The sequence below is a fragment of the Eptatretus burgeri genome, chromosome 3 (assembly GCF_056783735.1).
Source record: "Eptatretus burgeri isolate ZD-2024b chromosome 3, Ebu_testis_v1, whole genome shotgun sequence".
Classification (NCBI taxonomy): Eukaryota; Metazoa; Chordata; class Myxini; order Myxiniformes; family Myxinidae; genus Eptatretus; species Eptatretus burgeri.
This window is the reverse complement of record NC_140963.1, coordinates 68954120-68968167: the sequence shown is the minus strand read 5'-3', so window position 1 is coordinate 68968167 and position 14048 is coordinate 68954120. Positions and strand designations below refer to the sequence as shown.

General features: G+C 43.8%; 1 protein-coding gene across 4 annotated transcripts in view; it reads left to right on the top strand.

Moving 5' to 3' along the window:
- LOC147030129 (CD166 antigen-like) overlaps nt 1-14048 on the top strand; it is a 91600-nt gene that overhangs the window by 43804 nt on the left and 33748 nt on the right. For all 4 annotated transcript variants that reach the window (XM_085873847.1, XM_085873848.1, XM_085873846.1 and 1 more), the window contains exons 6-8: nt 623-796; nt 5383-5498; nt 8959-9097. In XM_085873847.1, coding sequence (XP_085729973.1) covers nt 623-796; nt 5383-5498; nt 8959-9097 — 429 coding nt within the window. The remainder of the gene's footprint in view (nt 1-622; nt 797-5382; nt 5499-8958; nt 9098-14048) is intronic.

The following is a 14048-nucleotide window of genomic DNA, read 5'->3' as shown; positions in this document are numbered from 1 at the left end:
TATCTGTCTCTGTCTCTCTCTTCCTTTATCTGTCTCTGTCTCTCTCTTCCTTTCTCTCTCTCTCTCTCTCTCTTCGTTTATCTCTCTCTCTCTCTCTCTCTCTCTCTCTCTCTCTCTCTCTCTCTCTCTCTCTCTCTCTCTCTCTCTCTCTCTCTCTCTCTCTCTCTTTTCCTTTATCTGTCTCTCTCTCTATCTCTCTCTCTCTCTCTCTCTCTCTTCCTTTATCTGTCTGTCTCTCTCTCTCTCTCTCTCTCTCTCTCTCTCTCTCTCTCTCTCTCTCTCTCTCTCTCTCTCTCTCTCTCTCTCTCTCTCTCTTCCTTTATCTCTCTCTCTCTCTCTCTTCCTTTATCTGTCCCTCTCTCTCTCTCTCTCTTCCTTTATCTGTCTCTCTCTCTCTCTCTCTCTTCCTTTATCTGTCTCTCTCTCTCTTCCTTTATCTGTCTCTCTCTCTCTCTTCCTTTATCTGTCTCTCTCTCTCTCTTCCTTTATCTGTCTCTCTCTCTCTCTCTCTTCCTTTATCTGTCTCTCTCTCTCTCTCTTCCTTTATCTGTCTCTGTCTCTCTCTCTCTCTCTCTCTTCCTTTATCTGTCTCTTTGTCCCTTGTCTTCCCATGACCATGCAGAAAATGTGGATCTGATTAACACAATTGCAGTTGAAGATGAAAAATATTCTGGTGAATCTGTTCTCAAGTACCGTGTGCATAAGGATGATGATCAGGCAAGTTACTACTGCAATGTGCAAGTCCAACGCACTGGTGATGGAATAAACTCTTCCACAGTCCAAGTTACATTACACTGTGAGTATTATAACGTCAATAACACTACTTTTGGGGGTTTTTTTGTATACCATGTCGAGGCTCATGTAAGAGCTAATACACAGAAACATATAACAAGGCAGGAGACAACAGGGGTGGGAGAGGGAAGCACAAAATAGTGGGGAACAAAGGCAATAGGATATCTGTGGAAGGGAGAGGGACGGGGCAGGGTGCATGGGGTAAACAAGATGGTATTACAGGGACATTCAGAAAGGAAAACAAGGAATTTCAAGGAGGTGGGTTATGGGTGGATTAACGGGGTAAGAAAAGATCATGATTTTGGATCGGGGAAAGATACGAGAATGTAGTGAACAGCTGTTTTGAAGACCTGGAGGGAGGAGTGGGATTGAAGAGAGTGTGAGAGTTTGTTCTCGAGGTGGGAAAAAAGAGGAATGAAAGGGTGAACGTGAGCAGTGATTCTTCATTTTGACAGTATCACCAGAAGGGGTTTTTGGTGGACATTGAGTGCCCTGAGGAAGTATTGGGGGGACAGAGTGGGGGGGGGGGAGGCCAGAGAGGAGATGGTAGAAGACAGGAAGACCACCGACCTGTCTCCGGTGAGAGAGAGTGAGAGATCCAAAGACTCAGCTTCATCGTGGGAGATACCAATGATCCTAAAAGTCTTGGTTTCCACAGCGTATAGCCGAGCTTGGTGTGAGGCAGGAGCACCACCCCAGAGGGGGGAGCAGTACTTCATCAGACTGTGTATGAAAGCTTTGTAAATGGTTAAAAGCTCAGGTGTGCCAAGGAAGGACTTCGCACGACGTAGGCTACTGAGTCGGCGACTGACTTTGGATGCCAGCTTGGAGATGTGACTTTCTCAGGAAAGATCGTGGCAGATAGTGAGACCCAAAACCTTGAATGAAAGGACTTCTTCAAGGGGATTATTGAGAAAGTATTTTTGGTGGGGGTCCTTTCAAAGAGATGTGGTGAGAGTGTGAGATTTGTCATGTCAGGATTGAAAGACATATTCCAAGTGTTTGACAAGCTTGTGATTTTATCCATATCTGCAGAGAGGGAAGAGGCTGCTGCCTGTCGATCAAAGGGATGGGAGATTGTACGGCAGAGAGTGGAGTCATCAGCAAAGAGATAAAGAGGATTTTCCAGGGAATCTGAGAGATCATTGATGAAAACCTGAAAAAGCACAGGGCGAAGACGCATTCCCTTGAGGATCTCCAGCCTGGACAGGAAGAGATAAAAGAATTCCATTCAGTGCCACACGTTGACTGTGACAGGAGAGGAAATCCATGAGCAATGAGTGGAGATTGCCTTGGATACCATAAGAAGAGAGTTTGGTGAGCAGTGTGGCATTCCAGACAATATTGAGAGCTCACAATATGTTTAGGGAGATGGCTCTGATCTCGTGTTTGGCATTCAGGACCTCCATCCATTGTTGGGAAAGCAGAAGTAGCATGTCCAGGGTCGAGTGACCTGGTCTGAATCCAAATTGATGGTCGGAAATCAGGCCATTAGAGAAGAAGGATTTGAAGTCAGAAGCGATGATGGATTCCATAACCTTGCTGATTGGGAGAGGGCTGATTGGTCTGTAGCTGTAGGGATCAGTTTTTGCACATTTTCATGCAGAGCGGTAATGTTTTCTGATTTCCAAGCAGTTGGCAGATGACCTTGAGCAAATGAGAGGGTGAATAGAACAGAGAGGATGAGCAAGAGCAGCAGAGCAGATTTTCAGAACATGAGGGTGGATGCCATCTGGACCAGTTACAGAATCTTGGTCAATGCTTGACAGCAAACTCTCCACCTTGTAAGGAGAAAAGGACACAGAGTCCAGGAACTGCTGGGTATGATTGGGTGAGGTGGGTACAGAAAGCAATGGATTTGGGAAATAATATTTAGAAGCAAACACAAAGTTTAGGCATTCAGCCTTTTCGCATGCAGTAACACCAGTGCAGCCATTTGAGGTAAGGGAGAGGCTCGAGAGGGAACATACACCACAAATGGGCTTAACTAGACACCACCAGGATTTGGAGGAGGGAGACAGGTTTGAGAGTTCAGACTTGAGAGTAGAAAAATGTTGTTTCCTGGTTCTCTTCAGGGTAGACACACTTGTTCTGAGCTTTGTGGAAGGAACTGAGATTACCTTCAGTAGGATTAGCCTTCTATGAAACCAAGGCAAGTTGTTTCAGGACAACTGCCTCACCACAAGCTTCAGTGTACCATGGACAGGAGGAAGGGTAGGACTACTGAAAATGAGATGGGATAAAACTGTGCATGAGAGAGAGATAGAGAAAAAGCAAATTTCTTTAAAATAATTCCCAGGATTAGTTGACGTCAGAGAGAGGGTAGAAATGAGAGACCACTCTGGAAGTTTGATGGCTGCTGGAAGACCCCTGCCAGTGGGCCTGAGTGAAGTGCCAGACTCGACGGCACTGAGGTAGTTCTCCAACAGCAGCCAGAGAGATGACCGCTTTAACAAGCATATGATGAAATGAACCGATTAAATCAGTAGAAGAGTAGCAGACATTTTCTGGGAAATTGGAGAAAATCAAATCCGGAAGAGATGGAGTGCCGTTGGCTGAGATCAGGGTCAGGAAGTTGACTGATTGAATCGGTCCCAATGAGTCACAGAAGTCCTTTGCCGAGGTGCCATGGCAGGTGAGAGAGGTACCCACACCCAGCCAACTGGCTTGATGGCAATTGAAGTCACCACATATGAGGAAGAGTGAGTTTGGATGAGAGGATAGAAGTTGGTCCATGTTTTCGGCGAGCAAGATGTAAATGGAGTCATCACTTTTTGGTGGCCGGTACAACACACAGGTAAACAAGAGGTGGAAGTGGAGAGGAAGCCGTAGCCAGAGGTATTCCTGGGAATGTGGAGGAGTGAGGGCAGTGAATGGAGATTGAGGAGTTGATTTTTTGATGAGAGCAATTCCGCCACCAGGAAGAGGCTCAGATATATCATACCGGAGGAGGGAGTAACCAGGGAGAGAAACTAAGGAGTCAGAGATGTCGTGAAGGAGGAAAATTTCTGTTTAGCAGATTACATCTGGTTTGTCAGTGGCAACCTGCATGGAGAGATCGATTAAATTAGAGCAAAGGCCTCGGATGCTTGAGGTCCACACTGTTGGGCAAGAGGGAGAGGAGGACTCTTTGGGGGAGGGGAGGGGGAGGGTAGTGTGAGCGAGGCGAGGTGGAGGAAGTGAGAGTTGTTGACAGTTGATGACAGGTTGTAGAAGAGCTAGGGGAGAGCGTCGGATGGGGAGGAGGACAAGGGGCTCGCTGGTGAAGGGATGAGTAGCATTGGGGAGTAATAAGAGAGGGTTAAAAAGGAAGTGGGAGATTGGAGGAGGTAGAGGAATGAGCTGAGGGGGAAGAGAGAGAAGTTTGCTTTGAAGAGGGAGGAGGTGGTTGATTTGCAAGGGAGGGGTGAGAGGGTAGCTTTGAGGGAGAGGGGTGATGATGAGAGCAGGTTGAGAAGGGGGAGTGGGGAGGGTGATTTGAAGGGGAGGGGCAAAGGGGGAGATTTGAAGGGGTGGGGTGAGGGGGATATTTGGGAGAGAAATGTGTGGGGGAGCTTTTGAGAAGGGTGAGGGGAAGCTTGGGGGGGGAGAGATTGAAGTTTGCTTTGAAGAGGGAGGAGGTGGCTGAATTGAGAGGGAAGCTTTGAGAGGGAGGGGAGACGATGAGAGCAGGCACCGTCATGGAGGAGAAGGGGGGGGATCGTGGGAGGATTAGATTGGGTAGTGGTATGGTAGAGGTGGGGAGAGGAACAAGAATTGAGGGGTGAGAAGAGGAAAGAGATGTAATGAGAGGAAAGAGAGAGTGTTATAGAGATATTGAGCAGTGACCTGAGTGAGAGTGTGAGATTTTAAAACCATATAGCTTGGGATATCAGAGGGGGAACTGTGAGTAAGGCAGAGGACAGTGGAGAGATGCTAGGATGGAGACCAAGATGGGAGGGGTAAGGTGAGGGTATAACAGGGAAGGCATTAGGAGGAGGTAGCTTTAAGAAGATGGGATGAATTTGCACTGAAGTTGGAAAAAACAGAACGATTCATAATCGAAGACGAACAAGTATTGCAAAATGAGATTTAAAAAATTTGTAGGTCAGAGATTCGTTTAAATACATTGGAAGATGGATGGAGTGCAGAAGAATTGACAGTGTTGAGAAAGGAAGCACTGTAGCAGGTGGAATGTTTAGACATGGGATGAAAGAAAGGTCGAAATGAACACAAGATTTTGAAGAAGAAAAACCTGGTGAAGAGGTGAAGTTGAAGTATTACCCTCTCTTCAAGCAAGGGTAGTAAACATTCCAGAAACGAAAGAAACATAACCACAATGGTTCTTTGTAGCAGCTTTCTTTCCTGATGATTTCCACAAGATAAGTTTGTATTTTTGGGGTTCTGTTGCAATGAGCTTACAATCTGGATGAATAAAAATATGAAGATTAGTAACAGGACTCTGCTATTATCATAACTTGATTTGTTTCAGAAAACAAAAATATGGGTGCAGAAAGGTATTTGCATGCTTGCCTGTGCAGAGAAGCATTACATAGTCCTGTGCAATGATTGACAAAGTTGCACAAATGGAGCAAATTGTTTTGTTTTCAGACCCTGCTGATGAGGTGAACCTGATCGTCTCTCCAGAAAAGATTGCCGAAGGAAAAAAAGCCACCATAACATGCAAGACGAATGGCAATCCACCACCTCCGATTATTCTGTCGAAGGTTGGAATTACTTTACCTTACTTATCTCGTAGTACTTTGATCAAATTTACTTTGTGTAATGCATCGTTGAGCACCGTCAGCAAGAGAAAATTTGTGTTTGTTGTGTTTTGAAAGCTCAAAAAAAACCTGTTTGTCTTGGATGTAACACACCTTTTTTTTTAGGCAGCATTATCCAGCTTAATGTGGAACCTTAACTGACTCTAGTGAAGAGGTGTGAGGTAATATATACTCCATCACAGGATGGTGAGGGAGTATACATATACTATGTCAGCTCACTTTCTGAGGGGGGATCCATTCGATGCTGTTGACAGCCAGTTCCCCCCAAACAGAAAATGTTTTTGATATGACACCATGCATTCTGTCCGTAATGGGGGACTGAACATTAAAAGTGCTATTCTCTGACAACGGTTAAACATATGCATAGACATATCAAGACATAAAAGCTGACCTTCTGTACTCTTGCCTCATATTCATGGTTTGATCTCAAATCTAAATTTCCTGAGTATATAGCAATAATAACTAATTTGACTTCACTATTCCAATACTTATGTAGGGAATTGTATATAATACTGAATATGAAAAACAGTCCTCCCACATCTCATAACTGTGAATGGAGGGAATAACCAAGTTGCTCTCACCAAATCAATTAAACTCAGGTGGCTAGGATAATATAAATGAACTTGCTCTTCCAACTGAAGAAACTGCATAAAGCAACCATGAAAGGCGATGCAAGGTAAGCCCTTTGCTGTTTCAAACCCTTCCCAGTGTTCCTCCACAGCTGTAAAGACGTTCACAAATAGTATATACATGAGATTCCCAATGCTGCACACATCCTCACCTGATGCACCGGTTTCATTGCTTGTTAGCGAATCATCAGCGATGGCGTAGACAGAAACATCCACCACTGAGGCTCCCCAGCATGTACCATGTGTAAATATCAAAAGCTGTCAACATATACAATTCGGATATGCTGACTGCTTGTCCTGCTTCGGATATGGGAAATGCAATTAGGTGCTGGTCTGGAGGATCAATTGTTTACGGTGAGTGACAAGTGGTTGGTGGTAAATCATAAAATAACAAGTTGATTTGAGTGGTGAGGAAGACAGACGCACCGAAGGACGAGAATAAACCTTGGGGTTGAAAGAAAGGTTGACAGGATGAAAGAGGGGTGATTGAATTGAGGTATGTTGAAGGGGATTGTTGGTGGATTGAGAATGGCAGAGGGGGGATTCTTGGAATGGTCCAATGGGGTATTGAAAGAAGGATTGAGAGTAGCAGAGAGGAGGGTAGACATCACACCGAGGATACGCAAGCTAACCTCAATGCATGTGCCTCCCCCCCAAATCCTGAGACAAGGGGCAAAGGTCTACCTACACATAAACTAACGAAATAACTCATCTTCGGGTATCTTTGTGTCTATGTATGTTTTTCCCCCTTGGGTACATTTCCAAAACCCTGTGTGTGTTGTTATGATGTCTGGCTTCCTTCTTTGGACTACAGTGCAGTAATTGGTCTTTGTTTTGATTTCCTTTCCTGGCTGTACTCACTTTTACCACAAATGTTGCTTTTAGTCATATGAATATGGCACCAGCAAATTTTATGAATATAACGCCCCACACCCACCCCGCCTTCTCGAGGTGTAATACTGTCGTCCATAGGTTAGACTTTCGAAGATCAGAGACGACTTCTCTGTTGATCTGAGCTACTGTATGTACTATTTTCTCCACCTCTCAGTATTATGTGAGAGGTACTTTGTAGGGGCTTGGTTATGGCCATATATTTGTTATGTACATATGCGTGTGGACTGTGGGGAAGGGGAGGGGATTTGGGCAGTGTGTGTTCAAAGGGGAGGGGATTGTGTGGTTGTGTTTGAAGAAATCACAATTGTCAACGTATATTAACATTTCATTTGTAAAGCCTGGTGTTGGCGCAGTGGTTAGGGCAGCGGCTTGGGATCCAAAAGGTCCTGAGTTCAAGCCCCGTTGGGCCACTGAATTAATACACCAGGGGGTTGACTCAGCCTGTCATCCTTCCGAGGTCGGCAAAGTGAGTACCAGTGTACTGGGCTGGTGTATACCCCGGTTAAAATAGGTGTACCATATCCCTGTGTCGTAAGAGGTGACCAGGGTTGCGTCAGGAAGGGCATCCGGCGTAAAACATGTGCCAAATCACAATGCGGATCATGCGGATGATCCGCTGTGGCGACCCCTAACGGGAGCAGCCGAAAGAAGAAGAAGAAGAAGAAGAGAAGATTAACATTTCATTTGTACTGCATTGTATTTCTAAATTTGTTGGAATTCTGTTTACATCAATTAAATATTCTTCTGGGATTTCAGATTACTATTTTTTTTCAAGTTAAAGTATGATAATTAACCTCTGCCATCGAAGATCTGAGGTTACTGTTTTCACCCCTTTCTGTTTGTTTGTTTGTTTGTGAACAGTATTACGGAAAAACTCCTCGACGGATTTCGACGAAACTTGGTGGGGGTTAGGTATGGTCCATGGATCATGCCATTAGATTTTGGACTTGGTCCCCCCCCCCCCAAAAAAAAATTGTTAAAGAAAATTTTTTTTTTGCATTTCTACATGTTTTAAGTGATTTCCAACCCCTCCCCCCAAAAAAGTTAGAGATTATTTTTTATTTTTTTTTGCATTTCTACATGTTTTAAGTGATTTCCAACACCCCCCCCCAAAAAAAATTGTTAGAGAAAAAAAATAATTTTTTGCAACTTTTTTGTTCAAAATTTCGATTTCTTTTTTTTGCATTTCTACATGTTTTAAGTGATTTCCAACCCCCCCCCCCCCCCCCCAAAATGTTGGAGAAAAGAACTATAACTCTGTCAGCACTGTTGACATCATATTTAATGAATAAGATATAAGGTTTACTTGAGTGACCCAGCAGTATTGGCGGCGGAGGTTTTGCACTCTCCCGAGTGCTCCCCCTCAAGTTATCATGTGTGTTCCAAAATTGTAAAATATTTTGAAGCACCAAAATTAGTGCAAGAAGTGCAAGAGCACACAGAGCAGCCTTCTTAGAGTGTTTTCTGTGCACTGATTTGCTGTCTATTCATCTCCTTTGGTGTGTTATTTTTGATGTTGAGTGCTTGTGTATATGGCTTGTTGAAGCATGGCGTACAGACAGAACAGCAGACGGAGCACCCTCTTCATGACCACGTGGCTTCTTAGCCTCGCAGGATAATTATTGGGAAAAGCATGAAAGACAATCCACATAATGGAAAACAATTAACTATGTAATTGAAGTGTGAGAACGTGATCGTTAGCGAGTATGTGTTTTGGCAATTGAAATTTGATGAAATTATTTTGATCAGGTGATAACCACAGTAATGGCACATGCCCTTTTTTCTCCCTTTTTTAACGTGGTTGTCACAACGTCATGGTTTTTTTTTGTTTGCTTCTTTTGTCTCATCCATTAAATATGATTCTTTTTATATTTTGGTAGGATGGTGAAGAGTTGCAGAATCCAGTGTCTGAGCAATACACAATAGAACATGTTTCTCGGAAACACCATGGCACTTATCAATGCGCAATAAAAACGAGCAAAGGGAATTTTATCTCAAAGAAAACCATCATCATTCATTGTGAGTACTTTTGGCATTATCACATGAAAAAACCTTTTACCAAGCACACAGGACTGTACCCAACTACGGGCATTCACGAACATCCTACACGAATTAACCAACATTGTACAATGTGCCACTAACATGGATGCACTCATTACAACTACATCGTGAGGTATGATGTGATTGGTTGCCTGCCTGATCATGCTTCAGGAGTCGCACTTTGCCATTTTTTAAGGTTGTCCTGCAGATCACCTGGATATGTTTTTTTATTATTACTATTTTTTGGTCGCTGGAATGCTAATCTTGTGATGAATGAAAATGAATTGTAGTTATTTATTCCATCAACAATGGAGATCACTAACATCATACTTTATTTATTCTCGGAACAAATCATCAGTTCACACAGATCAGCTCTATCCCATTGATAGCCCGGATCTGCACCTGGACCTTAACCAAAATCGAATTGGCTTGTTGTTGTCACCTACCCAACTCATCCACCAGGTTTCATCTGAATTTGTCCATTGAGGTGTGTGTGTGTGTGTGTGTGTGTGTGTGTGTGTGTGTGTGTGTGTGTGTGTGTGTGTGTGTGTGTGTGTGTGTGTGTGTGTGTGTGTGTGTGTGTGTGTGTGTGTGAAGACCCAATCATGTCTCTCACCCTTTATGAGAAGGAATAACCAATCAACTCTACCTCTACCTAATCAACCAATGTAAACCTCTACCAGGGGGTGCCGGGAGAAATCTATTGTTGAGCTCATCGCAGTGGGAGGTTAAAATCCCATGATGTTCCGAACCGCTTCACTCCTGTTAAGACGTTCTGAATTTATGGTGGATTTGTGCATGCGAGAACTGAGGGGAGACACGAGAACCTTAGCTCATTTAAAACAAGCGGATTTATTCCCGAACACAAATAAAAAGAACCAGTGGATGGTAATCGCAAGGAGATGACAATGATGGTGGTTTGGGATAGGATGCAGGGAATGCAATTGAAAAAGAATTAATTCTGTACAACAAGAATGAAAGCTATGGTGCCACACTCCAGACTTAATCACAGACGGGAAAGGGACAAAACCAGGGGACTGAGCTGCTGATGGACGAACAGGCAATTATGATGAGGTGATGGACAGGACGATGAGAGAAAGGCACATGGGCAGGTCGACGAACTGGCTGCACCTAAAAGGCAAGCAGGATGATCTCCTCAGAACTCATTCAGTTCCCGAAAAGCCTAGTTCTCTTCAGGCTCTTTCTCCTCGGATCTCTTTTCCTTCTCCGACTCTCCTTCTCAGACTTTTTCCGAACTCTCTCACTTAGGCCTAAGTCACATTTGCTCTACGGCGAGGATACGTCGGCCGTACGCCCTCTGAATTGACAGAAACGTGCGGCGGCCGCAGAGTTTCTGCGGTGGCCTCAGGGTGGCCCTACGCCATTTGGCTATCTTTTACAGGCCGTAGGGGTCGCCGTGGAATTATAATGTGGAGTTATAACTTTTTTCATTTCTATGTTCGCCGTAGCAATTCGACAAGCCAAAAAAAAAAAAAATGAACCCACTCGTTACCGTCCGTCTGGCCGCACGTTCGCCTTAGGGCCCCCCTGCGGTCGCCTTGCGGGCACCTTGAGGCTACCTTGCGTCTGCCTTGAAAATTCTATGGCCGCCGCAGGGCCCCCTTAAGGTCACCGTGCGACATCAAATCAAAGACCGTACGGCAACCCCACGTTTTCGGTCTCCACAATTTCTAAATACGCCGTGCGGCTCCCCAAAAAATAAAAACATATGTGACTGCTACATTGTGTGACCGTGCAAATACTGCGGCCGCCGTATAATTGCTAGTGGCCGTAGATTTTGGAGACCCCATGGCCGCCGTGGCAAATGTGACTTAGGCCTTACACCCAACCGCCCGATTAGGCTCTTCCCTCTTCCCCCCCAGGCAATGCTCGTCTATCATAGGCGTCTACCTTGGGAGGCATCTATCATACTGCCCCTGGAGGCATTCACAGCTCTGCCCCTCTCTTCCTCTTGCAAAGTCCCTCAGCGCCCCCGGTAGAGATTTACGTCGAGGTTTATGCACACAATTTTCTTAACCATAATCCCTCACTAATTATCATGGTGCACATACAAACAAGACATCCTTGAATTGACGTGTCCCGACTTATTATATAAAGATGAGCAAACTACTCATACACGGACAATGCTGTTCCATACATTTCTATCTGGTCTACGGGAATATATAACCCCCCCTCCCCCCCCACACCCCACAAACGTAACAATAGTTACCCTCGTCAGAGGAGAGGGTATTGTATTTTGGTCTGTTTGTCTGTCCACACAGAATGCGAGTGTTTTAATTACGTATGTGGTAATGATACTGGTAATGGTACATAATGATCATAATAATATTGATACAAATAATAATCGTGAATAATGATAATAATGGTACATAATGCGAATGACAAAATTGATTATAATGATAATAATGATCATGCTACATAATGATTATGGTATATAATAAAAATGATAATGTTATGTAATGATCAAGCTTATGATGATTATTTTCAAGCTATGGCCATAGTACGCATGATTATAACATGGAGTAGCAGGATTGTGCGGTGAAAGGAAGAGGAACTCAGATGATCCTAATATTTGGTTAATTCTTGGCAATAGCCACAATCTAGTGTGGTGCCAAAATAGGGTGCTGCATTAATCATGATATTCTATAATAACCTCTTCTTAATCAAAATAAAGACCAATTACTGCACTGAAGTCCCAAGAAGAAAGCCAGACATAAACACACACACTCACACACACACACACACACACACACACACACACAAACACACACACATACACACACATAAACACACACACATAAACACACACACATAAACACACACACATAAACACACACACATAAACACACACACATAAACACACACACATAAACACACACACATAAACACACACACATAAACACACACACACATAAACACACACACACACATAAACACACACACACATAAACACACACACACCTAAACACACACACACACACACATAAACACACACACACATAAACACACACACGCAAACACATTATGTACTGGTAAGTACTTACAAAAGCTATTTTATTTGAAGTTATAACCTTAACTTGTAAAGGCCCAGTCACACCTTGACGTTTTAGTCAGCAATGGCAACGTATTAAAATGTATGTAAAACGCTGGCTTACGTTGAACTTTTGATGTTTTTTTTTAAAGATTCGGACGTATTCATAGCGACTTGGTCTTATGCATAACGTATTAGTAACGGACACAGAACGTTTCGTTGTGTTATAGATAACTTATACCAACGAATGCTGAACCTGTTGTCGGCCTTCACAACCTATGCCCAACGATAGTCCAACTTATGCATAGCGCGCTGCACGCATCGCCGACGATGACGTGGCGTAGGTTATGAAAAGGTTTCCGCACAACGATTCAAATCATAACCGCCGCAGAAATGGAAGTGTCAACATCGGTCACACCTTGGCGATCTTTCCAGCGTATGCCGACCTCTGAAAAATGCGTCTAAAACGCTGGCGCACATTGAATACGGTATGGGTAAGTTTGGTATGCGTGAATAGAACGCCAAAGTACGCTATCATACATCTTATTAAATGGAGTACGTCTTGTAATTTTAAACATGTTGAAAATTTTACGACGTACTTGCCGTATGACACACGCTCCGCATGCGATGGGAATAAGTTGTATGCACGATATGCGATCGCTGACACACATCGACACACGTTACTTGTAAGGTGCTCATAAGTCGAAACACGTCAAGGTAATGGTTAGCGTCAGTGTTCCAGACTCCCGGTTTTTTTTTCCTTCAGTATGACGGTGTTCAGTGTACAGTGCGGTTATGATTTAAATCGTTGAGCGGCAGCCTATTAATTATATTATATTATAACTGCACTAGAAATCGAAGTGTCAAAATCACCATCATACCGAAGGAAGGAAGAAAAAAAAAAAAAACCTAAAAAAAAAAACAAAAACAGGGAGTCTGGAACACTAACGCTAACCATTACCTTGATGTGTTTCGACTTATGAGCACCTTACAAGTAACGTGTGTCGATGTGTGTCACCGATCGCGTAACGTGAGTACAACCCGTAACTCATCGGTTAGAAATAAGTTTCGGGTATGCCAAACATTACCTCTACGTGTTTCGACTTATGAGTAACTCACAAGTAATGTGTGTCAACAATCGCGTGACGTGCCTACAACTTATGGCCAGCGTTATGCGGAACGTGTGAGTCATACGCTGGCATAAGTCTTAAAATTTCAAGCATGGAAAATTTGAGGACAACCAAAAAGTACAATGTTTAAAGCCAGCGTACAACGACGTATGGCAGTGTTTTTCAGCGTGCTCTTACCATAACGTATTCGACTTGTACCAGCGTTTTAGACAAATTTTCCAAAAATCGGCATAAGCTGGCTAAAACATCAAGGTGTGACTGGGCCTTAAGCAAATTATTGATTTCCCAACTGCTCAGATCAGCTGGGCACGGTTTTTCATCGAGGTTTCGATCCTTTCAGCCCAGAACCTTTCTAAACGGTGGATCGACAACCCCGGTCGCCGGTCCACATCAGTAGATAACTCAAAATCAATGGACCCACAACCTCAAAGTTGTGTCCACACAGTGGGTCAACACAGCAATGCAATATCCTCATAAAAACGGATTTAATTATTACTTTTATTTAAAGAACTAGTATGGGCCCGTAGGTGCGTGCACGTAGGTGCTTGCCAGTATGTGCAGCTTCGTTCCTTCGCTCTCGTAAACGATGACTGGATTGGGGCATTGTTTCAATTAGATCGGACCAACCGTATCATAAATGGCCATAACTTGGGAAACACCTGGGAAACATGCTCAGGTCCCCAGCATCAATTGTGACGTCATATCAAACGAAGAAGAAGAATTGTGACGCCCCTCTCTCTCCCCTCTC